This window comes from Misgurnus anguillicaudatus, chromosome 7 (assembly GCF_027580225.2).
Source record: "Misgurnus anguillicaudatus chromosome 7, ASM2758022v2, whole genome shotgun sequence".
Classification (NCBI taxonomy): domain Eukaryota; kingdom Metazoa; phylum Chordata; class Actinopteri; order Cypriniformes; family Cobitidae; genus Misgurnus; species Misgurnus anguillicaudatus.
Window position 1 is genome coordinate 27,543,985 of NC_073343.2, and position 26,159 is coordinate 27,570,143.

Consider the following 26,159-nt stretch of genomic DNA (forward strand, 5'->3'; position numbering starts at 1 on the left):
AATACGAAATGTTCTCAGGACTTACCTTCAGCCCTTAAAACGATTTTCACAGAGTCAACTTTATGTCGGCCCTCTTTGCCCTCCCTCAACAATTCATAGGAAACGGTTGCTGTATACTCAGTTACATCTCCCGTAGGTTGAAGTTCAAAAGCAAGCCTGGAACAAAATTGTGTGTTCATTTTAAATAAATTGTGCATTTTTATTTTAAATTTAAAGGGGACATTTCACAAGACTTTTTAAAGATGTCAAATAAATCTTTGGTCTCCCCAGAGTATGTATGTGAAGTTTTAGCTCAAAATACCATTTAGCCACTTTGTAAGTGTGAGCACAAAAATTGCAGTTTTTAGGTGTGTCCTTTTAAATGCAAATGAGCTGATCTCTGCAATAAATGGCAGTGCCGTGGTTGGATAGCTCAGAAAAAGGGGCGGTATTATCCCCTTCTGACATCACAAGGGGAGTCAAAATTCAATTACTTATTTTATCACATGCTTTCAGAGAATGGTTTACCAAAATTAAGTTACTGGGTTGTTCTTTTTCACATTTTCTAGCTTGATAGAAACCCTGGGGACCCAATTATAGCACTTTAACATGGAAAAGGTCAGATTTTCGTGATATGTCCCCTTTAAAATAAAGTTAATAGACCAGAAGCACATATCTCATAAAAGGGACAGTGTCCTGAGCGCCAATTTTTTTTTAAATTGCCCACAAAAATGGCTGTTAGAAAGATAAACATCTTTTGGTCAGCTACTTACCTTGTTTCTCCTGTGAGAGGATAGTATGGGGCATTATTATTGGAACTGGCGTTTGAATAGCGCAAAATGGTGCAAAAGTTCAACCCAGGGAAGAGAGGATTACACTCTGTAGAGTCAGTCCTGTCCTCCACCATAGACGGGACAATCTTAGTCTGAGTGGACGTCACTGAGAGCAACTTGTTGCTGTTGTAGAAGAGAAACATTTTTTAAGTTTCACTGCCACATATTAACATTAATATCAATATGCAAGAGTAAAAAGGAGTTTCTTCAACTATAGATACTTTAAATTTCACTTCACTCTTAATTTTAATCTTTTACCATGTTTTTACACTTGACCGTGTCTGTAAAATCCAGGAAAAAGTCACATAAACGTATTATGAGAATAGAAGCATCAGTTTGATTTCAATCTTTTAGATATATTTAATATAATACATATACACAAATATTTTACCAGCAAGGTATTGTTCAGAATAGTGAAAACTTGCACTTCTTGTTTTATTGCATCCCTATGACAACTCACTTTATTGTTTCCTAATCTTTGTAAGTCCCTTTGGATAAAAGCGTCTTCTAAATGCCTAAATGTAAAAATGCCTAAAAGGCATGTGCTTTAATATTAATCAGTCAATATTAAAGATATCAAGGTTATTAGTGTTTTTTACTTTATGTATGATGATTTTTTGTAGAAAATCACTTTAGCTAGGTTTCAAAGACAGGGTCACGTTTTTGATATATTTTAGGGCCTTTTATTTTTAAATTACATTACAATAATTACTATGCAAAAGTGATCAATATACATTTTTACATAAATTTAATGGGTTATTTTTAACCCATGACTGTCAGAAAAATGTTTAAAACTGTACATTTTCTGTCACTACCTTTAAAGGTTCATTTTTGTACCTTTATGGGCAGACAACACATTGAAATGTTGAACCAATTGTGTACATTTAAGGGCCTCAAGTTACAGTAATTTACCCAAAAGGTACAGCATTGTATTTCATTTTATATACCTGTTGAGGTACTAAATGGTACCTTAGTGTACCACCATAGCGACAAAAGAGTTTTAAACTTTTTTTCTGACAGTGGCGGGGACAAACCTAACCACAGGGTTACATAAACTTATTTTAAATTTGGCATGGTTTAAAATTACCCCAGCATTTTTAGAGTGTATTTGCACTGACATTTTTTTTTTAATTTCCTATAATATAATTGTACCAAATTTATTTCACTCTAAAAAGTGCTGTTTTCAACCCAGCATTGGGTCAAAAAGGGACAAACCCAGCTGTTGTGTTAAATTTACCCAGACAATTTTTATATTTGACCCAACAATGGGTAAAAACAACCCAGCATTTTGGGTTGAAACAACCCAACATAAGTTAAATTACAACCCAACCCAGAATTTTTTAGAGAACTTTTATCATGTTTTATCATGTTTGTAGGGCATTGTACCTGACGCTGAAGAGCTGGATGTTTCCCTCTGGTGCAGGGATGGAAAGCTTGATCTGACTGTCACTCATGGTGACCTTGGCATTCAAAGCACTTTCGTGGTACATGCTTGTGTGTGTCTCAATACCAGCTAGTACAAACTCTGGGATATAAACGCCCATTTGGGTGATGAACTCCACTCCCACAGATGGCATGAATGACAGCCCATGCTGTGAATAATGACAGAAAACCATCAACAAATTACAAAGTAACTGTGAAATGCAAATAAACACTAGTGAAATAGATTACCATCTTTCGATCAATGGTCAGACCTCCTTTGGCTCCAGGAGCCAGAACGCCAGCCAGAGAAAACTTTAATGGAAATCCAGCACTTGTGGGTAGCGTGAATGCTTTATCCAAGAACATGTAGTGGACAAAAATTTCATTGTCTGTGTTGGATGTCAACTTTTTCATTAACTGCAATGATAAGAAAAAATCATAGTTATATACAGACTTTTAATATAGTTAATATATCATGTTTTTAAATCTTTGAATGACACATACATTCATAAGTAACGACTTGAATGTTTCCTCGTACAAGTTAATATTTTGAACGAAGCGACTAAGCTCATTGGTTTTTAAGTATCCCAATTCTTTTCCCATAAACCGAAGGTAGGCCATGGCTGAAGGTGCATTTTCAATCTCTTCAAGGCTTTTTTTAAACTCAGAAAAGTATTCTTCAATATCCTTCATGATATTCTGAGGAACCTAAGGGAACAGAAGTATTATTTATCATTTAATCAGATTTTCATTGTCCACTTAAAAAAATACTAGATTTTCATTATGTACCTGTCTTTTCATTCTTTGTCCTCTTAGGGGTGAAACCCATTTATCCAAAACCTGATTGACTGGATGTGAAATTTTTTCGTTGACCCAGTACATTGCTTTTGAGATTGTATCAGGAAAGAAACCATTGTCACCAAAGAGAGCATCAATGGCCGGCTCGAAGCCTTCGCCCTCAAGACCAATCTGAGAAAAACAGTGATTACATGGATTCATAATGATGAAAATAAAATAAAGGAAGTAATAACATAATAGGATATTTAAAGTCCTGGTAAAGTCATTAAAAATTGTTTCTAAACACATTGTAAATGATAGGAATGTTTTGCTGAAACATGTTACACTATTTTGTACTAAATTGTGGAGTTTTTCCACATTTCTGTGTTCAGGATTATTTGGGCGGGACTCAAACAATGGCTCGATGACACACTGGAGTCAACGAGTATGCCCCGCCCCTAACACAATCACAAGCATGTGTGGTTTCAGTGACGAAAGTGGACACACCCCCAGAGTTTGAGAGCAGAGAATCCTGCCTTTTTTCCAAGATTTTGAGACTTATTTTATTTACTTGCCATTTTTAAATCAAAACTCATATAATGTCAGACTTTACACACACTTTAAAATGTCACCTTTACACAAACGGGTGATTCTCGCAAAATTAGACTTATGAGGTGTCATGAAACATTTTGATAAAAAAAGTAAATGCTTAGCCTGACGTTGTCATACTCAATTCGAGTCAGAATCCCGTTTTTCAAATTGTGGTGGGCGGGGCTAAGATCGGCTGGCACCCAGGCCAGGGAAAATTTTCATTACCGCAATATGTCCATGAATTTATAATTTCAAAAAAAAAAAAAAAAAATTAAAAGCTTTTACAGTAACATTTTACAGTAAAGAAACGTGGTATTTGTGTCACGGTAGGAAAATCCATTGTTTTCCTCTGTGTCATGTTTGTGTGTGTGTGTTGTTCACTTACCCCTGCCATGTGCTCGTTAGAGCAATCCCATTCCCCTGTGTGTTGATTGTCTCGCTCCAGCTGTTCATCATTACATCATCTCCATATATACTCACCTGACTTTCTGTTCCCTGCCAGATTCTTATGTTTGCTCAGTCCCCGTGTTGCTTGGTTGTTTCGTGTTCTTTGGATTACGTGTTACAGTTGGATGTTTATTGTCATCGTCGTCGTCTTCGTGTGGATGTTCCGTGTCAGCCTGGATTTCACCACTGCTCACCACTCCACCAACGTCGCACTCAAAACATCAACTTCCACCATAGTCATCGTCACCATTGCCCACCACAACACCGGACTGGATTACTTCCGCATTGACTCTGAATACTCTCTCTTTGTTTACATTTAATAAACATTGTTTATATTTCACCTGCATTTGCTTCCGCTTCATACGTATCATTACAGAAGAATCTGGCCAACATGGAAGCAGCAGGTGGTCAACCGATCTCGCGTTGGAGGAGTTTCTCCAGCGATCTCTGGCTCGTATGGATCATCAGGATAAAACCATCGAAGATATGCGGAAGGCCGTCCAGGTAATGGTGGCGAAGGTTTCCGAGCTCTCTCAGCGATCTCCGGACATCACGCCTCCCACTGCGCCACCCATGCCGCCCGCACCATCTTCACCTCCAGGGGGTAGCTTCACCCCGGAACCGAGACTTCCTATCCCGGAGAAGTACGCTGGTGAGCCCAACTATTGCCGTACTTTTCTCTCTCATTGTTCTTTACACTTCGCCCAACAGCCCCGGTCGTTCTTTCTCGAGGAGACGAAGGTGGCGTTCACACTCTCACTACTAACAGGCAAGGCTGCCCTCTGGGGGACAGCGGTATGGGAAAACAAAGACAGCTGTTGTTCCTCGTTCGCCTCGCTTGCTGAAGAGATGAGGAGGGTTTTCGATCGCTCCGTCGCCGGGAGGGAGGCCGCCCGTCTACTCACGGATCTCCAGCAGGGGGAGCGGTCCGTCTCGGACTATGCCATCGAGTTCCGTACCCTGGCGGCGGAGTGCAGGTGGAACGAGGAAGCGCAGTGGGATCATTTCCTGCATGGGTTGGCTGATCGGATCCATCGAGAGATCATTACGGCGGAGTTACCGAAGTCGCTTAACGGGTTGGTGGATTTGGCGATCCGGGTTGACGCACGCCTTTCCACTGCTGCCAAGAGGAAGACTCAAGGTCCGTCCCTACGTCAAGCGGAGTCTACGGATCCGTTCTACGAAGTTTCCGCCGGTGGTCTCTCAGATCCGGAACCCATGCAGGTGGGTCGAGCTCGGTTACCCCGGGAGGAGAGGAAGCGGCGGAGATCCCTGGGACTTTGTATGTACTGTGGTGAGCCGGGTCACCAGTGTCAGAGGTGCCCGGTAAAAGACCAAGCCCGATAGTAAGACAGAGGCTACTATCGGGCGGGATCTCCGCACAGAAAACCTCTACTACATCCACTCTCCTTCCGGTGAGACTACGGTGGTCCACTATGTCACACTCAGGGCACGCACTTCTGGATTCGGGGGCGGAGGGCAACTTCATCGACAGCTCACTAGCACGTAAGCTCAAGTTACCTTTCACTCCACTCACCCACCAGATTGCGCCCTTCGCCCTCAATGGACATCAGTTACCCACTATCAAGTACACCACAGCACCCATCACACTCATCACTTCTGGAAACCACACTGAGACTATTTCATTTTTTATTACTGACACTGCTCTCTCCCCCATAGTTCTTGGACACCCTTGGCTTCATTCCCATAACCCAAGAATTGACTGGAAACTGGGTTCTGTTACCAGCTGGAGCGAGGAGTGTCATAAGTCCTGTCTTGTCTCTGCTTGTGTTTCTGTTTCTGAGTCTGTGTTTCAGGGGAAAGCAGTGGATTTGTCTAACATGCCCGCGGAGTACCACAATCTGAAGGAGGTGTTCAGTAAGTCGCGGGCTGATTCTCTTCCTCCTCATCGTCCCTATGACTGTGCGATAGATTTATTGCCAGGTACGTTTCCGCCTAAGGGCAAGTTATACTCTCTGTCCGTTCCGGAGATGGAGGCCATGGAGAAATATATTTCTGATTCTCTGGCAACGGGGTTCATTCGTCCTTCCTCTTCTCCAGCGGGGGCGGGGTTCTTTTTTGTGGGGAAGAAGGATGGTTCCTTGCGACCTTGTATTGACTACCGAGGGTTGAACAACATCACGGTAAAGAATACGTATCCTTTGCCGTTGATGTCTTCTGCCTTCGAGAGGTTGCAGGGAGCGTCTGTCTTCACTAAATTGGACTTACGTAATGCATATCATTTGGTTCGCATCAGGAAGGGGGATGAATGGAAGACTGCATTTAACACCCCTCGTGGCCATTTTGAGTATTGCGTGATGCCTTTCGGTCTCACGAACTCGCCGGCAGTCTTCCAAGCACTCGTTAATGACGTGTTGCGAGACATGGTAGATCAGTTCATATATGTTTACCTGGATGACATATTGATTTTTTCTTCATCTCTCCAGGAACATTTGCAACACGTACGACGAGTGCTTCGCGGTTGCTAGAGAATGGGCTTTTTGTCAAGGCAGAGAAATGCGTTTTTCATGCACAGTCTGTTTCTTTTTTATGACACATCATTTCGACTGAGGGTGTTCGCATGGATCCTGAGAAAGTTAAGGCTGTGGTAGATTGGCCATCCCCAGAGTCTCGCAAGGCCCTGCAGAGATTTCTGGGGTTCGCCAATTTTTACCGGCGTTTCATTCGCAATTTCAGCCAACTAGCCGCGCCTCTGACCGCTTTGACCTCCCCTGGTTTGACGTTCAGGTGGTCAGACGCAGCTGAGGCTGCGTTTGCCAAACTGAAAAGCTGCTTTGTTTCAGCTCCCATTCTTGTTACCCCTGATCGTTCACGTCAATTCATAGTGGAGGTCGACGCGTCAGAGGTGGGGGTAGGAGCAGTGTTGTCCCAGCGCGCATCCTCAGACGGAAAGGTGCATCCCTGCGCGTATTATTCTCATCGTTTATCTCCTGCGGAAGTTAACTATGACATTGGCAATTGAGAGTTGTTGGCGGTCAAGCTAGCACTGGAAGAATGGCGTCACTGCCTTGAAGGGTCGGGTGTACCTTTCATTGTATGGACGGACCATAAGAATCTCGAATACATTAGAACCGCCAAAAGACTTAACTCCAGGCAGGCTCGGTGGGCATTGTTTTTCGGTCGTTTCGATTTTACCCTTTCTTACCGGCCGGGTTCCAAAAACGTCTTTTTGAGCGTTCCGATCGTACTGCTACTCCCGAGCCCATTTTACCGGAGAAAATCATTATCTCCGCGCTCAGATGGGAGGTCGAATCGAAGGTTTTGACAGCCTTAGAAGGGGTAACGCCCCCCGCTCGCTGCCCACCGAACCGCTTATTTGTGCCGGAAGGGTTACGGTCAGACGTCCTCCAGTGGGGTCATGGTTCCAGTGTTGCTTGTCACCCAGGGGTTAGTAGAACTAGGTTTCTAGTCAAGCAACGATTTTGGTGGCCTGGTATGGCTCGTGACGTCCACGACTTCGTCTTGGCTTGTTCGGTTTGCGCCGTTGGTAAGACTTCCAATCGTCCTCCAGATGGGTTACTTTTACCGCTGTCTGTCCCTTCGAGACCCTGGTCCCACATATCGCTAGATTTTATTACCGCCCTCCCACCCTCTAAGGGTAATACGGTGATTTTGACCGTAGTGGACCGGTTCTCGAAGGCGACTCATTTCATTCCCTTGCCCAAATTACCATCAGCCAAGGAAACAGCGGTAGCTGTCATTGACCACGTCTTCCGTATACATGGCCTCCCGACAGACGTGGTCTCTGACAGGGGTCCCCAGTTTGTGTCCAAATTTTGGCGAGAGTTCTGCAAATTGCTAGGGGGACTGTTAGCCTTTCGTCCGGGTTTCATCCCCAGAGCAACGGTCAAACCGAGCGAGCCAATCAGGACGTCGAAAGGGTGTTGCGATGTCTGGTTTCCAAGAATCCTTCGTCCTGATGTCAGCAACTCTCAATTGTGGAGTACGCACACAATTCTCTGCCGGTGTCATCTACGGGCATGTCTCCATTTAAGTGTAGTTTAGGGTACCAACCACCTAATTTTGTCAGTACTGAGTCCGAGGTGTCGGTTCCCTCCGCACACGCACTAGTCCAGAGGTGTCACCGCACCTGGACCAGGGCTCGCAGAGCCTTGCTCCAGGCGAGGTCGCGCACCAAGGCTAAGGCCGATCACCACCGGTCGAAGCCTCCCCGATACGTCGTCGGTCAAAGAGTGTGGCTTTCAACCCAGAATATTCCGATGCGTTCCGTCTCGAATAAACTTGCTCCCAAATTTATTGGCCCGTTTTCTGTTACCAAAATCATTAATCCGGTAACAGTGCGTCTTAGCCTTCCTCCTGCGTACAGGAGGGTTCACCCCGTCTTTCACGTTTCCAAAATTAAACCGGTGATTTTTTCCCGTCTTAATCCGCCTGCCCCGGTTCCCCCTCCGCCTCGTATAGTTAATGGGGAGACCACATATTCGGTTAACCGTATTCTGGACTCCAGACGGAGGGGACGCGGATTTCAGTACTTGGTGGATTGGGAAGGTTACGGTCCGGAGGAGAGAAGGTGGGTCCCTGCTCGGGACATACTGGATCACCGCCTTATTGATGATTACAATCAACAGGTAAAGCAGGCTGGGAACGCCGAGGGGCGTTCCTAGGGGAGGGGGTACTGTCACGGTAGGAAAATCCATTGTTTTCCTCCGTGTCATGTTTGTGTGTGTGTGTTGTTCACTTACCCCTGCCATGTGCTCGTTAGAGCAATCCCATTCACCTGTGTGTTGATTGTCTCGCTCCAGCTGTTCATCATTACATCATCTCCATATATACTCAACTGACTTTCTGTTCCCTGCCAGATTCTTATGTTTGCTCAGTTCCCGTGTTGCGTGGTTGTTTCGTGTGCTTTGGATTACGTGTTACAGTTGGATGTTTATTGTCGTCGTCGTCTTCGTGTGGATGTTCCGTGTCAGCCTGGATTTCACCACTGCTCACCACTCCACCAACGTCGCACTCAAAACATCAACTTCCACCGTAGTCATCGTCACCATTGCCCACCACAACACCGGACTGGATTACTTCCGCATTGACTCTGAATACTCTCTCTTTGTTTACATTTAATAAACATTGTTTATATTTCACCTGCATTTGCTTCCGCTTCATACGTATCATTACAATTTGGTGATCATAAATGTAGAGACAATTATAAGGAATATAAATGCGTCCAAGACCAATTTTCTCACCTCTGCAACCATTTTCAATCATTGTTTAAGCCCTCAAGGAACTAGCATTTAAAAAAAATTGGTGGAAGGGACATAATTGACTGTGACACGCAAGATGGCTACTAGGTAAGCAGTTCTTATTTTTTCTCTCCAGATAAAAGTTTAAATTTTGTTTGTTATATTACCTAGAAAACTTTTTAGTTCTCATTACCGACACATGAGTTTGTAAATGCATATATTTAATGTAATATCATGTTGCGGTAATGATATTTTTTATAATGATAATCTAAAAAATGTAAATAATTCTATAGGAAATATTTTTAAAACCCCATAAAATAATGGTTATAGTAAGTTCAGACCTTAATCTTATACGTGCAACAAAAGTTGGCTTCAATGGCTTTTAAAAAAAAATCTGATGCTGGACACCATTTAAGTCTGGATTTCGTGAGAATCACCCAAACACTAATGTAGTACCTCGAATATTTCCGTATTGAAGCTGTCAAGGGTGGTGGCTAACATGACTTCTCTGGGCAGGTAATTTGCAGAGTCGAAAATCATGTTGCTTTCTATCGAGCCAGCTCTCGCGAGATCAATTTTGTAATTCCGTGAGAACTTTGTGGAGTCCAAAGGGTTAAAGTTTGCATCCCCTCTCAAGGCTTTAAGGATGTATTCTTTGGCTCTAACATTCAACAAAACATAGAAAAATATCTGAATAAAAGCTTGGGTATAAAATCTTGACTGCATAAATCATTTTTTGTCCAAAATTTGATGCTTTTAGCAAAAACATCCAAAAATCAATGTGAAATAGATTGATTGATTAATAATAAATAACACACTTGGAAACTGAATTGTGTATTTAAATACTGATATACATACGTGCTTAAATTTGGATCTTCTGATTCCAGTATGTTGGTGATATGGGAGGAAACAAAGCTCTTAACTTGCTCATTTGGCTCAGTCTTAAGCGTCCTCAGAACTCTGTTTGCTACATCAGGGTTTCTCATTAGCATGAGATACGCAGCAATGCGTTTTTGGACAGGTGCCCCTTGAGTCTCATATTGTTGAATCAGGACACGTCTCACCTTGTAACAAAACAAATCAAAATACACATTTTTTATTCATCCATTGAGAACTGATTGGATTGTTGGTAAACGCTAATCACTGCTAGCCTGGGCCCCGCCCTCCCACCATTCCTCTTGACCAGAAGTAAAGAGAGATTTTTTTGAGGGGAAATTATTAAAGATTATGAGGGCACATGAATTTTTTAAAAACAATGAAGCTCACAGAAAAGTCATTTGTAAAAATACCCCAATACCTCCAAAAAAGTAAAAGTTTTAATTTCAATTTCATGGTGACTTTAAAAGCAAATGTTGGGCATTCAGGTTACTCAAGTAACTACTTGTGAGACAAGGAATCATAATAACAAGATTTGATTTACATCTGAGTCCAGTTCCATGAGTCTGAAAGCTTGGATAGCTGCTTTTTGTACTGGAAGTGGGGCGTAAGTCTTGCTTATGCATTTCAGAAGAGAGGTCTTTAGAGATGGAAATCCCTCCATGTACTTGCCCATGACACCAATAACCTGTTGGACATATAAAAATAATTAAGTGAAAAAACTTTAGAAAAGATGTAAAACAAACTCTTGTAAGATTGATATTTACCCTTAAGGTGAGAAAAGTACTATCTTCATCTCCTGAGCAATCACCTAACATGAACTCCATGAACTCAGCCACCTCCTTAACCTCAGGTGTTGATGTTGCTTGATCTTGAGGAAGTCTGGATCAAAATATACAATTGGCTTAAATTGAATTCAGCTCGAAATGATGAACAATCACAATATGTGACCTAGCACCACAAAACCAAATGGGTCCATTTTAATAAAATTGGGAAAATCGCCTTTAAAGGGGGTGCATGATCTCTGAAAGCCAATGTTGATATTTGAAATCACTAAAACAAACATGTCCCTACCCCAATAGATTCTGGACCTTCTTTTGATAGACCCGCTCCCACACATACGTAACCCAGGCAATGATGTTGTTTAGTAGACACGCCCCTTATTGCTGATTGGCTACAAGTGTGTTTTCCCTAATGAAAAATCCAGCTAAGACCAGCATAAGCTGGTAGCTGGTTTTAGCTGGTATAAGGTGGCAGTAGCTGGTCTAAGCTGGTCCTCCCAGCATGAAAAAGCTGGTCATGCTGGTGGGCAAGCTGGTCTTCCAGCCTGACCAGCTAAGTCCAGCTAGACCAGCTTAAAAAGTGACCAAAACACAGCTAGACCAGCTTGCTACACCAGCAAAACTAGCTTCCTACACCAGCAAAACCAGCTAAAACCAAGCTGGAGACCAGCTAAAACCAGCTCACCAGCTTATGCTGGTCTTAGCTGGATTTTTCAGTAGGGTTGGTAGTCGGCCCAACTCCCTTTTCCAAAGTGTTTTTCAAAAATCATGCACCCTGCTTTTAAATTTGTCCAAATAAAGTATTTAGCAACTGATTGATCATCTCACAAAAATAATTTTTTGATGTATTTACGGTAGGAAATTTACAAAATATCTTCATGGAACATAATCTTTATATAATATCCTAATAATTTGGACCCATACAAATATACCCCTATGACTCAAGAAGGGTCATATACTGTATGCTAAATGACAACACACAATGGATATTAATCATGACACTTACTGTTTCACTGTGTTGGCAAGAGCATACATGATGGCCTTGCTTGGTTTGTTCTGCGCCATGCTCAACATATCTCTCACCCGCTGAGGGCTTGCCTGCGGTAGCAGTCCCAAAGCGTAGACCATGGCATCCACCTCTAAGGCGGTTTCTTCAAAAGTTCTGAGGATCTGCAAGATGGCACTGGTGCATTCGTCGGTTCCACACTGAAAGAGCATCTGCCACGTGAGCCACTGTGAGACCTTCATCATCTCATCCGCCGCTCCAGACAGCGTCTCGTTTTTTAAGCCGCGGACTTCAGACACCAGCTTATGGAAGAGGCTGGCCCTCTGTTGACTCTTTCCTGAGCTGGACAGCGAATTTAACTCATTCATTGTGGCAAGCATGTCCTCTTTTGATTGGATGGGAAGCTTGTCCTCCACTTCCTCCAAAAAGAGCTTTCTCTGAAGAGTGTCTGATTGAAGAGGATGTTATTAATTTCTTTGTTTACACATCCATATTTCCTAAACGGCACATATTATGTTTGGACATAAATGTGTGTTTGCAGTGTGTGAACACAATAACCATACAATAAAAAAATCACTCACTCCTATTTTAATTCCTCATTTAGCCAGAGAAGTCTCATTAGACAGCTGTTTTGATTCACTTGTTAATGTGATGTCACACAAACAAAGCCCCGCCCACAGCCATTGACTGACTGGTTAACTTTACCCACAAGCTTTTCTAAATGTGTTTGTAAGCACGTTGTAGCACTAATGTGGCTAAAGATACAATTGTCCCAGACTGTATTTACCGGAATCAGATCTATTTTAAACTTAAAGACATAACTTATTTGCATTTAAAGGTACACAGATGAAAGCAAAACTTTTTTGCTCCTGCCCAAACAGGGGCATTTTGGACATGCTATAACTAATTATCTGTGAGGTATTTTGACCTGAAACGTAATAGACACATTGACACACCTGAGACTTATATTACATCTTGTCAAATTGGGCATAATATTCTCCCTTTATGTCTCAACACTTAAAGGGATAGTTCAACAAAAAAAAATTCTGTCATCATTTACTCACTGTCAAGTTGTTCCAAATTTGTATACATTTCTTTGTTCTGATGATACAAAGAAAGATATTTTAAAGAATTTTCATAACAGATCTGGGGCACCATTGACAATAGGCAAAAATAATACTATGGAGGTGAACGGTGCCCCAAATCTTTTATAAACATCTCCATGTATTCAACAAAACAAAGAAATGTATACAGATTTGGATCATTTTGAGGGTGAGTAAATGGCATAATTTAACTTTACCTTTAAGATTTACAAATTGAATTAATTAATTAATTAATTAATAGTTCAACTAAAAACTATTTTACACTCTTGGGTAACTTGGAGCCACCTACCATCTTTGTTGAAATATCTGTTGTTGATTTTTACTGAATCTTGCAGAGAGAGAGTCTGTTTCACTTCTGAGGAGATACCATACTGCCCCCTGTAGGAGAAATTAAATATACATTTACATTTAATGCATGGGCAGACACTTATACAAAGCAACTTGCAGTGCATTACAAGGTGTAGATTTCATCAGTAAAATTCCCTGGGAATCAAAACCCATGATCTAAATTAAAGGTATAGCGGAAGATTTAATTTTTCCGGGTGAATCATCAAGTCTATTGGTCATCCCAGTTGTTAATCATTCTGGTGATTTGTTTACGTAAAGATGTCGTACGTGCTCATCCCTAGGTTCGGTTTCTGCACATGCGCACTTTCAGGTGTATATGTGTGGTGAGCTATGGTTTCAGCCATTCATTGAAGCTCGCATTCTCCCCGTGTTTTTTTTTTCAAAATGTCTGAGGGTCGCAAGACAAACAGTGTCTACAAACTGTAAGACAAGAAAGTGCTCTGAAGAAAGAAACAAGACCAGAGTGTTTTCGGGGGAATATTTCACATGCTGGCATGCGCTAAAAGCAAAGGTTGGGCTTCCCACTGATGCTTCAGTCGCGAAGTTTCTAGATGGAGAAATCCATTTAAAATCACTGCTAGTAAAAGTTGATGTAAGCTATGATTAGCGATGCTAGCCCTGGCACAAATCACGAACCGCCCAGACACAGTAAACTCAATGTGTGAGCCATGCCGCCAGCAACTTGTAAACAGAGCGTGCACGAGAAGAACTAGGCTCGTGTATGCTCTCTCGTGCACACGTTTAATAGGCGTTCCCTCTCGGGAGCAGAGTGTTGCGCAATTGTATTTTTTTTTTAATGGAGAGGGCGTTTTTTTTTCTATACTTCGGGAAAATCTTCCGCTATACCTTTAACTTTCATAAATATGTTACCCCCTCAGCAGAACCGCAAATAATTACATTTGTGATTTCATCAATAACTTAAAAAACTGGGTGCTGAGATGTTGTCACCCGAGGCACAAAACAAAGTCACAAATGATAAGATTACGCACTTGTGAGAGAAAGGGATAAAGAGATGCTTCTCTGTACACTCCGCCTCAGTCATGTGACTCCTCCTGTTGTCAAACTGATAGTTGCATGTCTGAGTGCTCCTGATAAGCTTGGAAATAAGCCCATTCTGCAAAATTACAGAAGTTGCTTTAGTGGTCTTACAACAGAGATAAGTGTGGAAGAATACTGTAGAAAATTGATTGTGTATCTTACCAGGCCAGGTAAGAGGGAAAGGGGGCTGGTTGGGAGACTGTGAGGTGAGAAATGGCTGCAGGCTGACAGGTCTCTAACCACCGTGATGTCCGTGTCGATCTCTTTTCTTGCGTTGACTGTCAGATCAGTCTTGCATATACCATGGATTGTAGTCTAAACGAATGAAAGGAACATAAATAAAAGCAGATAAACAAAATTAGCCATTACATCACTTACACTAAACCTACAATGTAAAGCTTGAATGGACTGTAAGTCATTTTCGATAAAAGGGTTTTAAAAAGTTTAATGCAGTACATGGCAAATAAATCGATTTTATAAATAATTATTATGTTTTTATCTGTATACTGTTTTAAACATACCATTTTTTCATTGTGCTGTTCCTCTGGGACTGGCACGAGAAGAGCGGAGATTATTCCTTTTTTGATGTTCAAAATGTTTTCTGGTTCATCTTTCTTTGGATAAATGGAGACCTTGGTTACCTGCTCTACCACAAAACTCAGAGGGTTCCTAGAAAGACAATATCAAAAAACATTAATTACACTGTTCTACAAATTTTGGTAAATTATCGACTTCCGAGATAAAATGTGTTTTAATTTTTACATATTTTGATTAGATGAATAAGAAAGCAGGTGATAAAGATGTGGGTTGGCTACAGTTTTCAAGATATTTCACGATGAAGATTTATAATTATCTATAAACAGTGAGCATATTTGCCTACAAGGGACAGGGGTGCCAAATGATCATGATGGCTCGTAACTTCTCAACAACGTATACGGGAGAACAATGACAATGGTGCCATATGAAAGTTTATACATGTATCTTTATTTTGAACCTAAAGATTATTACCTAAGTGCGAAAGACCCACATGTCAGAGTGCTGCCCACTACACCATTGGGCAGTGTTGGGGGTAGTAACGCATTACAAGTAACGCGAATTACGTAATAATATTACTGTTCTGAAGTAACGAGTAAAGTAACGCATTACTTTATAAATGTACACATTAATATTTGAGTTACTAACAAAGTAATGCGAGTTACTTTTCAGTTCAATTATCAATTTAAAAATAAAATAATGTACTAAATTAAACTGAACATATTAACGTAGAATGACGCACTCTGTGCACCTGAGCAGGAACAGTTTGAGTCAGAAAACGGAGATGGCAGGCCAGAGCTTAACATTTTTGCGATCATAAAAACACATTCAAGGCCTGAAAGAGATCAAGCCTCAGCCAAGTAAGAAAAAGTTATGCAAAAGTAACTTTAAAGTAACGTAAGCATTACTTTCCATGAAAAGTAACTAAGTAACGCAATTAGTTACTTTTTTGGGGATTAACTTAATATTTTAATGCATTACTTTTAAAAGTAACTTTCCCCAACACTGCCATTGGCTCAGACACCTAAATGTAATTTATTGGTATTTTATTGCAGAGTACATTTGTCTTGGCCAGATTTAGTTATATTTGGTGTCTTGTTAAAGTGTCATTGTCTTATGTGTGATATTTTCCTTCAGAAACTATTCGGTCAGTTTTTCATGAAAAAAGCATGAAAATTTTACATGAAAAAGTCATTAAATGAATTAAAAATTATGTTATTAGTATCAGTGTTGGGTGTAACTAGTTACTAAGTAATTAGTTACTGTAATTTAATTACTTTTCCCTTGAAAAAGTAAAGTAAGGGATTACTCTTATTTTTCTTGTAATCTAATTACAGTTACTTCTGATGTAACTAAATACTGTGTATGGACTCTAAAACAATTATGTATACTATAATACAATAGTGGATTTAACTTGGTTTAAGTTTACAATTCTCACTATTAACTGGTTGATTATTAGCCTTAATATTAATGAGATGCTGTATGTTTATTAATACTTAAAAGCACATATTAATGCCTGATTCTGCAAAATCTTAATCTATGTCCTTAACCCTTCCCATTTCTACCAATACTTAAAATTAACAACTTCTTTAGTATTAATAAGCAGTAGTTGGAGTACATTGAGGCAAAAGTACTTAACAGTTAGTTTATAGAGAGAATTGGACCCTAAAGTGGGACCAGAATAATTTATAATTTTATATATTATTTCTTTGAGCCATTTCAAGCCTATCCTTGTATCATGTACTAAATAGGATTTAGAGAGTAATTAGTAATAAGTAATTAATTACTTTTTGGAGAGAGTAATTTCTAAAGTAATCTAATTACATGATTGAAGATGTAATACGTAACTAGTAATTAATTACTTTTTTTCAGTAACTTACCCAAAACTGATTGGTATCAATAAAAGATACATTTATAACTATAAAATTAATTGCAATATAATTTCTATATCATATTTTGCAGATAAGTGATGGAGCATAATCACACAAAATGAAATTGTTATGCAATTTTGACCTGAAGATGTTATGCTGTAACACAGAACCTATTTTCCTTTATTATTGAACCAATTTTGGTCAAACTGAGCTACTTTCATTTCCGAGGCTTTCTACTTGTGATATTAGAACGTCTCGGTTACGTATGTAACGCTCGTTCCCTGAAGGAAGGGAACGGAGACGTCACGTCGTGACCGACGAATTGGGAACCGCTTCGCGGGTGACCTATCTACTTCGAGAACTATCAGAAACGCCAATGAACTTGGCATGCAGGTATTTGCATAATGCCGGCGCCGCCCCGCCAGGTGCGTATATAAGGCACAGGTGCATAATACCAAATCAGCTATATTATTGCTGAGAAGCCGAGCAACAGTGCCCGGCCTGGACAGCAATCGAACAGCAAACTGTGGCGACGGGACGTGACGTCTCCGTTCCCTTCCTTCAGGGAACGAGGGTTACATACGTAACCGAGACGTTCCCTTTCAGTCGGTCACTACGACGTCACGTCGTGACCGACGAATTGGGAATCCCTACCAAAACGCCACTGCAGCTGAACCCTTCCAGTGCCTGCAAAAGCCCTCCGCCCTCCACATAAGGGGCGGAACCTAAGGCGAAATGCAGAAGGCCGGTCACTACCTGTTCCTTAACCCACGATAGTGAAGCAGCGAACTGGGGGAAGCGTCTAAACTGAGCGGAGCTAGAACACTGCGGAAGCCATCCCCTAAGAAGGTTAAATGGATGACATAAAAATATATGAAACAACCGACAGGTTGCTCAATAAAGTCTCTGAACAATACATGGTATGTTGAGAGATGCAGAGCAGGCTCTGCTAAGGAAAAACGTGGAGGATTAGAACCCCACGGACTATACACACAAATGAACCCCACGTAGGGGACAAATGTGGACGCCTAGCCTACACAGGTTTACAGAGAATACATCAGTGATAGGTTGACAGCGGATGCTCCGCAACACCAGCTATCAGGGCGGTGGAGGAGAGGCAAATACAGTTTTTTAGACGTTTTTGCCCCGATGGCCTTCAATAATGGTGCAAATGTGCAGCACCAAAATATAGGCTCCAAGCCTACACACGAGCCGACCCTCGGCATTCTTAACTAGTTAGTAGAAAGAACCCGAGTGGAAACCGGTTCGACACGAACACTATAGAATCTTGTGAACGTATTAGGTGTCGCCCAGCCTGCAGCTCTACAAATATCTGTTAGCGAGGAACCGCGAGCCAGTGCCCAAGATGATGCCACACTGCGAGTAGAGTGGTCACGTAAATTAAATGGACAAGGCACATTCTGCTTTTGATATGCAAGGGCTATAGTATCCACAATCCAATGGGACATCCTCTGCTTGGTGACAGCTTTTCCTTTCTGCTGACCACCGTAACAAACAAAGAGCTGATCTGAGGTCCTAAAACTTTGCGTCCTGTCTATATACACACGTAGTGCACGAACAGGACATAACAAAGCCATGGCTGGTTCTGCCTCCTCCAAAGGCAGTGCTTGGAGATTCACCACTTGATCTCTAAAAGGAGTGGTGGGAACTTTGGGCACAAAGCCGGGCCGGGGTCTCAGTGTTACGCTGGATGCAGCCGGCCCGAACTGAAGGCACGATTCATCGACCGAAAATGCATGAATATCCCCTATCCTCTTAACAGAAGCCAAAGCAAGGAGAGTTAAAGTTTTCATTGTAAGAAACTTAACACTCACACTATGCAGAGGCTCGAATGGGGCTTCCTGGAGTGATTTCAGCACCAAGGACAGGTCCCAAGGAGGAATAGAGGGGGGACGCGAAGGATTCAGTCTTCGAGCGCCTCTGAGAAATCTAATGACTAGGTCGTGCTGACCCACTGTTCTACCGTTTACGGGTGAATGGTGAGCTGATATCGCAGCGATATCGACTTTAATAGTGGATGGTGACAGCCTATTCTCCAAGCGACGCTGGAGATATAAAAGCACAACACTAATCGGGCATTCTCGTGGGTTTTCACTTCGGGAAGAACACCAGTCGACAAACAGGTTCCATTTAAGCGCGTAAGCCTGTCTCGTAGACGGCGCTCGCGCAGCAGCAATAGTGTTAGATACCTCTTGCGGTAAATCACTCATATCCTCCGTGCCCCGTCCAGAGACCACACATGGAGGTTCCACAGGTCGGGGCGCGGGTGCCATAATGTGCCCTCTTGTTGAGAAAGAAGGTCCTTCCTCAGGGGAATCTTCCACGGAGGGGCTGTCGCGAGGAGAGAGAGTTCTGGAAACCAACTCCTGGTTGTCCAATACGGTGCCACCAACAGCACGCTCTCCTCGTCCTCCCGGATTTTGCATAAGGTTTGCGCAATGAGGCTCACCGGAGGGAACGCGTATTTGCGCATGTTTCGCGGCCAGCTGTGTGCCAATGCATCCACGCCGAGCGAGTCGTCGGCTAGTGAATAGAACAGGCGACAATGGGTCGTCTCTGGGGAAGCAAACAGATCTATCTGCGCTTTGCCGAAACGTCTCCAAATTTGCTGAACCGCAATGGGGTGGAGTCGCCATTCGCCGGGACGCGCAGCCCGAGAGAGCGCATCCGCCTCTACATTGAGCGTGCCCGGGATGTAAATGGCACGAAGAGACCTCAAATTCTTCTGACTCCAAGTGAGGAGGTGACGGGCGAGATGCGACAGGTGACGCGAGCGTAAACCGCCTTGACGATTGATGTACGCCACGGTCGCAGTGTTGTCTGTACGAACTAATACATCTTTGCCCCGTAACTCGTTGCTGAAACGGACGAGCGCAAGATATACAGCCCACATTTCCCGGCAGTTTATGTGCCAATGCAGCTGGGGTGTCGTCCAGACCCCCGAAGCCGCAAGCCCATCGTACGTGGCCCCCCACCCCGTGTCTGACGCATCTGTGCATACTATCGCGTGCCTGGAGACCTGTCTCAGAGGCACACCGGCTCGGAGAAACGCACGGTCTGACCACGGAGTGAAAGTGCGACGACACGCAGGTGTAATGATAACACGGTGAATGCCGCGCAACCACGCTCTCCTCGGGACTCGATCGTGAAGCCAACGCTGAAGCGGTCGCATATGAAGCAGTCCGAGCGGAGTTACAGCTGCGGCTGCTGCCATATGCCCCAAAAGCTTCTGAAATTGTTTCAGCGGGACCGCGCTCTTGCTCTTGAATGTATTCAGGCAAGTCAGAATCGACTGTACACGCGCTTCTGTTAGACGAGCTGTCAAATCGATCAGTTCCATACCGAGAAAAGAGATTCTCTGCACGGGGCAAAGCTTGCTCTTTTCCCAGTTGACCCGAAGACCCAAACGAGCGAGGTGTTTTAAAGTTAAATCTCTGTGATCGCACAGCGTCTGACGTGTTTGAGCTATTATTAGCCAATCGTCCAGATACGCGAGAATGCGCACACCTCTCTCTCTCAGGGGTTTTAAAGCCCCCTCCACTACTTTGGTGAATACACGGGGCGACAGAGAGAGCCCGAATGGGAGGACTTTGTACTGGTATGCTCGCCCCTCGAACGCAAAGCGGAGAAACGGCCTGTGCCGGGGGAGAATCGATACATGAAAGTACGCGTCCTTCAGGTCGATAGATGCGAACCAATCGTTTGGACGAATGCATGGAAATATGCGTTTGGGCGTCAGCATTTTGAACGGCATTCTGTGAAGTGCACGGTTCAGCGAACGCAGGTCCAGGATCGGTCGCAAGCCGCCGCTTTTCTTGGGTACAATAAAGTAAGGGCTGTAAAACCCCGACCTCATCTCGGCTGGAGGGACCGGCTGAATCGCGTCTTTCGCCAATAAGACAGCGATCTCCGCACGGAGGACGTGCGCATCGGCAGCTCTCACCGTAGTGAAACGAACGCCGGAGAATTTGGGGGGACGCCGGGCAAATTGGATCGCATAGCCGAGACGAATCGTGCGTAAAAGCCAACGCGACGGGCTGGGAAGCTGTTCCCACGCCCCCAGATACCGTGCGAGAGGGACTAAAGGCACGATCGGTGTACCCGCGGCGGGCGCAACGGAGGTGATCGCCGGTGTGTGCGTAACGGCCGCACCGACAGCAGTGTTGTGTGTGATAACACTCACCTGAGTCCGTTGCTGGGTGGTTGAGTTAGGGAGGCTCTGCTGAAGACAGCTCACACCACTCGATGCACCCTCTGGCGAAGGAGGAGGGAGACGATGGGTTATGAGCCCGTAGCTGTCTCCTACCGGCTGAGAGCGCGGTGGGGTTATGAGCCCGTGCGTCGCTCTCGTTCTCCTCTGATGAGTCGGAGAACAAGGGGGGGTTATGAGCCCTCTCGTATCTCCGGAGCTCATCTGAAGACCTAGAGATGGAAGTGGAATTCGCTCTTTTTGTGGATTTGTGGGTGCCGACTGAAAAGTCGGCGGAACAGAAAAATGAAACAAAAGATTCCCCAACCGGCCCTCCTCCGGTGGGGGGAGTGGTGCCTTCACCATCTCCCGAAGAGCGATCCCCTCCATCTCTAGGTCGCCCGTCTCAGGGCCGCTTTGATCTTCTTTTACCACCCTTTGCAGCGGGCTGAGCGGGCGGGGCGGGCTGCTGACGACCGGTTCCTCGCTTCTTAGAAGAGCCCCGGGGAGGAACGGAGGCGGCCGCCGCAGGACGCCCTCGGCGAGGAGCAGGCTGAGGCGCCGACGTGGATGGGGCAGGCGCAGGACGCTTTCGACGTGGCATGATCTGAGCGATGGCCTCAGTCTGCTTCTGGCCGCGGAGAATTGCTGGGCAAACTCCTCGACCGTCTCGCCGAACAGGCCGGTCTGGGAAACCGGAGCATTCAGGAGCCGGGTTTTATCAGCGTCCTTCATGTCCGCCAGACACAGCCAGAGATGGCGTTCCTGGACTACCAGGGTAGACATCGCACGCCCGACGGCGCGTGCGGTGACCTTGGTCGCACGAAGCGCCAGATCTGTAGCCGCACGTAGTTCAGAGAACTCCGCCGAGTCGTGACCTCCCGCGTGCAGATCCCTCAGAGCCTTAGCCTGATGAACCTGCAGCAATGCCATGGCATGCAGGGCAGAGGCTGCCTCCCCACAAGCCTTGTAAGCAGCACCGGACAGCGCCGAAGACTGCTTACAGGCCCGTGAGGGGAGAGTAGGCTGGTCCCGCCAGGAGGAAGCGACACCGGCCGGACACAACTGCATCGCGACCGGGCGCTCCACTGACGGGATACCAGTGTACCCCTTGGCATCTCCACCCTCGAGAGAGGTGAGAGGTGAAGGCTGATACGGCAGGTTCCGGGCGGAAAACGGGGTTTTCCACGACCGCGTCAGCTCTTCATGCACCTCGGGGAAGAAAGGCACCGGGGGCGAGGACTGAGAAGCCCTGGCACCCCCGAAGAACCAATCATCGAGGCGGGACGGTTCAGGTGGGGGAGGTTTAGTCCACTCCAAGCCGACCGCCTCCGCCGCCCGAGCGAGCATGGCTGCCATCTCAGGGTCGAACGCAGAAGCCGCAACCTGGCCCGAAGGCGGGAGCGGATCCGGATCGACGTCCGAGGCTGACAACCCCCCCTCCGACGTTACGGTGGATATCGCGTCAGGTGGAGGCTCGACAGAGCGCGAGGACACCGTAGAACACGGGCCGCTCATCTCCATCGGGACCTCCGCTGGCAACGGATCAGGGCGCTGGGAGCTACTGAACGAACCAGCAGACCGACCCAGCACCGTTATACGGAGGTCATCCTTCGCCAATCTGGTAGCTGCGCCCTTAGCAGCACCAGACTGGGAAGGCGGGGGACGTTGCCGGAGGAACGACACCCGTCTCCGCAAATCCGCTATAGTCATGCCCTCGCAGACGGGGCATGAACTATCACGCAACGCTGCCTCTGCGTGCTGGAGCCCCAGACACGAGAGACAACGCTTGTGGCCATCCTGGGGGGCGATAAACACACCGCATCCAGAAACGGAGCACGGACGGAAATCCATCTTTAAAAAGACGACCCCGACCGTGACACGAATGAGTGGCTGTCTTTAAAAAGACACAAAGCTCAAACGTGCTGCTCTTTTAGGGAAATCACTCTTTTGTGCGAGCTGGTGAAACACACAGGGAGAGGCAAACGCACTCACTCGAACTCAAGTCCTAAATTAAAGAGACAGAGAGAGAGAGAAAGGGTGGAAAAAACACTGCGAGCCTCCACTGAGGTGTCTTTGCCCAACCAACTTCAGCAAGCTGAGATATTTTTTCCCACACAGCACAGGATCTACGAAGATCAGTAACAGCTTCTCGAGAGCAGATGTCTGCCGGCTTCGAAGCAATAAAGCTGATTTGGTATTATGCACCTGTGCCTTATATACGCACCTGGCGGGGCGGCGCCGGCATTATGCAAATACCTGCATGCCAAGTTCATTGGCGTTTCTGATAGTTCTCGAAGTAGATAGGTCACCCGCGAAGCGGTTCCCAATTCGTCGGTCACGACGTGACGTCGTAGTGACCGACTGAAAGGGAACAACACTCTAAAATGGCTGAGTTACCCATATTGGACAAAACACATGCTGGTTTTAAAAAATGACCCAATGTTGGGTTGTTGTTATGTGACCATGGGGTATAATAACCCAGCAGTTGGGTAAAAACAACCCAGCATTGGGTAATTTTAACCCAGCGTTGGGTTCTGTCCAATTTTACCCAATATGGGTCAAAAATAACCCAGCCATTTTTAGATGGAAAATCATCATAACTGCAAAAACTGTTTTCTCTATCAGTATTTTGTTTTACATCCGTGTGTATAAGGGGATCACTTTTTCCACATACTTTTCCATGGCAACCTGAAAGGCCTCAGCTCCAGCAGCCTGCCTGTAAACAGGTTGACCCTGTGCATCAATGACAGAGACCTCACTCAGGGCACATTCTGTGGTGTGAAGGACGAAGCTACACGTCTGTGGGACTTCCAGTTCAACCTGATGATGGAGAGAAGACATACAGTATATATTCTGCTTATCCTCCATGTATTTGTTGTACATGCAAGCACTTTATTTAAACTTCTCTTTTACCTTACAGGTGATCTTTGGCCCATTCCTGAGGTTAGCTGTACCCGCTACCCCATTTTTGCTCTCTGCAGTATACTGATAAACATATTTTCTTAAGTTTTTGAACCTTGCAGCCACTGGAAATTGAAATAAAGTTAAAAAAGTTAAAAACAACAAAACCGATGTTCCAATGACTTTGCATTTCTTTCTTTCTTTATTCTTCACAGCGTTTTAGCATCTATGGCTATATTCATGTTAAACCATACACAGGTTGCAAGGGGGCAATATGGCATCTCACCTAACTTTTGCTTTTTGCTTGTGGGAGTAAACCGTAGTACCTACTAAACCCATGCTGACACAGGGAGAACATGCAAACTCCACACAGAAAGATCACCTGACCTAGCCAGGCCTCAAACCAGGGACCTTCTTGCTGTGAGGCAACAGTGCTACCCACTGCAGCCCCCCAATGACATTGCATAAAGGTTTAGGGTATTCATGAATTGCTTTTAAACCATTTCACAGATATTTCATCTAATCAGATGAACTGGGAACCTTTGGACCTTTTGTTGACAGAGCGGCCCCTCTCTAATTCAATACTCCTGACACATACACAACAAGTACCAGGGTCCAGACCTACTATCCTCCACAGTCGATATATAGTAACGGATCAAAGCAGTCAAAAAAATAAAATAAAAATCCTGATTGGATGCAGATACATACCACAGCTAACTAATCCCAAAAATAATCCACATATCTGTTGGTCACTTACATGGGCATATGGATGGTTGTTTATCTCTGTTGTCTTCATCTATAACCTCAGCGATTGCTTCTACAGAGTAAAAAATGTTAAACGTATAAATACATTTCACATTTGACAGCCTTTTTAACTAATCTCCTGTTAGAGGACAGCAGAAAAGCTAAAACGGAATTTTAACAAACCAAATACTAAAATGAATGACTTTAGTAAACGTCCGCTAGACTGTCACTTAAACACTGCAATCTGTTATAAGTTCCTAGTATATAGTTAAATAAATACCAACAATAACAATGTTTAATAGTAAATATAAGAGAAACTATAGAATGAAAAAAGATAGAAAATACTGATACACAAACTTACCAGCAAAAACGCATGCGCCAAGGAATAGAAACAGACACAGCTTAGTGTCCATCTTAATGGACACCAAAAAAAACTTTTCAGTTTTTTCACTAACTTTAAAATATCTCTGATACCTCATGCGGAGCATTTATAGCACGCCCCCACCCCGAGCCTCCAACCAAAGTTTCATCCAATCAGACACAAGACACAAAATGACAACTATAGCGTGTTTTCACAAAAAATGTCTAGCAAACTTATTTTAAATGAAAAATCAAAAACAATATGAGAAATAATGTAAATACAGTGCAATCCACTTTGTAAACAGATTGCGGATGTCCAGTCACATGAGTAGACTCAGTAACAAATATAGTGTAAATGATATTATTAATATGAACATTTCTATATTTATAAGCCATGACTGAGTTAAAGGAATTGATATCCTTTCTTCTTTTGATCCTGATTTTTGTCATTTAAGTGTGTACTGTAAATCACACTATTGCATACTGTTTTTGATCTCATTTCCTAATCTTCACCCCTTCTTATTTCTCCGGCCATGAGCAAACCTATTTTCTTACTGTAATGTATTAACCCAGTGTCCTACTTTAAAGGCTGGGATGATGTAACACCTGATTAACAGATATAATCAATATGCTATTTAAAGTATACATAGTATCGGAGTCCAAGCTTATATCTTAAACACATACAGTAACTGCCATATAGGTCTACTAGTCTACTAAGAGAATTGAATAATCACAATTATCTTGGCAATGCAATATTATTATTTTTTTAACTGCTAAATGTATATCTAAAGATCTAAATGTTTAAGTTTGAATTAACTAACATCTATTTATTTAAAATTAACAAAAATGTAAATAAATATTCTGATATGAAAAAAAATACATTAATGGAAAGTTATGTTATTGGTATCAATAAAAAGATAAAGGTATATTAAGTTAATTAATTACTATATAATTTCTATATCACATTTTGCAAAAAAGTTATGGAGCATAATCACACAAAATGTATTACTTTGATGCAATTTAGACCTGAAGCTGTATATAGGAAACTCTTATTTTTTTATTACTGACCCAATTCTGGTCAAATTTAGCTACTTTAATTTCTGAGGTAACTG

The 26,159-nt window shown here is 43.7% G+C and overlaps 1 protein-coding gene across 1 annotated transcript in view; it reads right to left on the bottom strand.

Annotated features, from left to right (window-relative positions):
* The window catches only part of apoba (apolipoprotein Ba), a 37,875-nt gene extending 12,680 nt beyond the window's left edge, over positions 1 to 25,195 (bottom strand). Inside the window, exons 1-19 of the mRNA XM_055171784.2 lie at positions 25,049 to 25,195; positions 24,701 to 24,760; positions 23,956 to 24,068; positions 23,717 to 23,862; positions 14,946 to 15,093; positions 14,587 to 14,739; positions 14,376 to 14,500; positions 13,328 to 13,416; positions 11,936 to 12,383; positions 10,915 to 11,029; positions 10,692 to 10,835; positions 10,130 to 10,335; positions 9,728 to 9,932; positions 3,024 to 3,203; positions 2,739 to 2,942; positions 2,484 to 2,651; positions 2,199 to 2,404; positions 753 to 935; positions 26 to 156 (exon numbers count right to left, since the gene is read on the bottom strand). Of these exons, the coding sequence (XP_055027759.2) occupies positions 26 to 156; positions 753 to 935; positions 2,199 to 2,404; positions 2,484 to 2,651; positions 2,739 to 2,942; positions 3,024 to 3,203; positions 9,728 to 9,932; positions 10,130 to 10,335; positions 10,692 to 10,835; positions 10,915 to 11,029; positions 11,936 to 12,383; positions 13,328 to 13,416; positions 14,376 to 14,500; positions 14,587 to 14,739; positions 14,946 to 15,093; positions 23,717 to 23,862; positions 23,956 to 24,068; positions 24,701 to 24,760; positions 25,049 to 25,175 (3,151 nt within the window). The 5' untranslated portion in view covers positions 25,176 to 25,195. The remainder of the gene's footprint in view (positions 1 to 25; positions 157 to 752; positions 936 to 2,198; positions 2,405 to 2,483; positions 2,652 to 2,738; positions 2,943 to 3,023; positions 3,204 to 9,727; positions 9,933 to 10,129; positions 10,336 to 10,691; positions 10,836 to 10,914; positions 11,030 to 11,935; positions 12,384 to 13,327; positions 13,417 to 14,375; positions 14,501 to 14,586; positions 14,740 to 14,945; positions 15,094 to 23,716; positions 23,863 to 23,955; positions 24,069 to 24,700; positions 24,761 to 25,048) is intronic.
* Between the last annotated feature and the right edge of the window lie 964 nt (positions 25,196 to 26,159).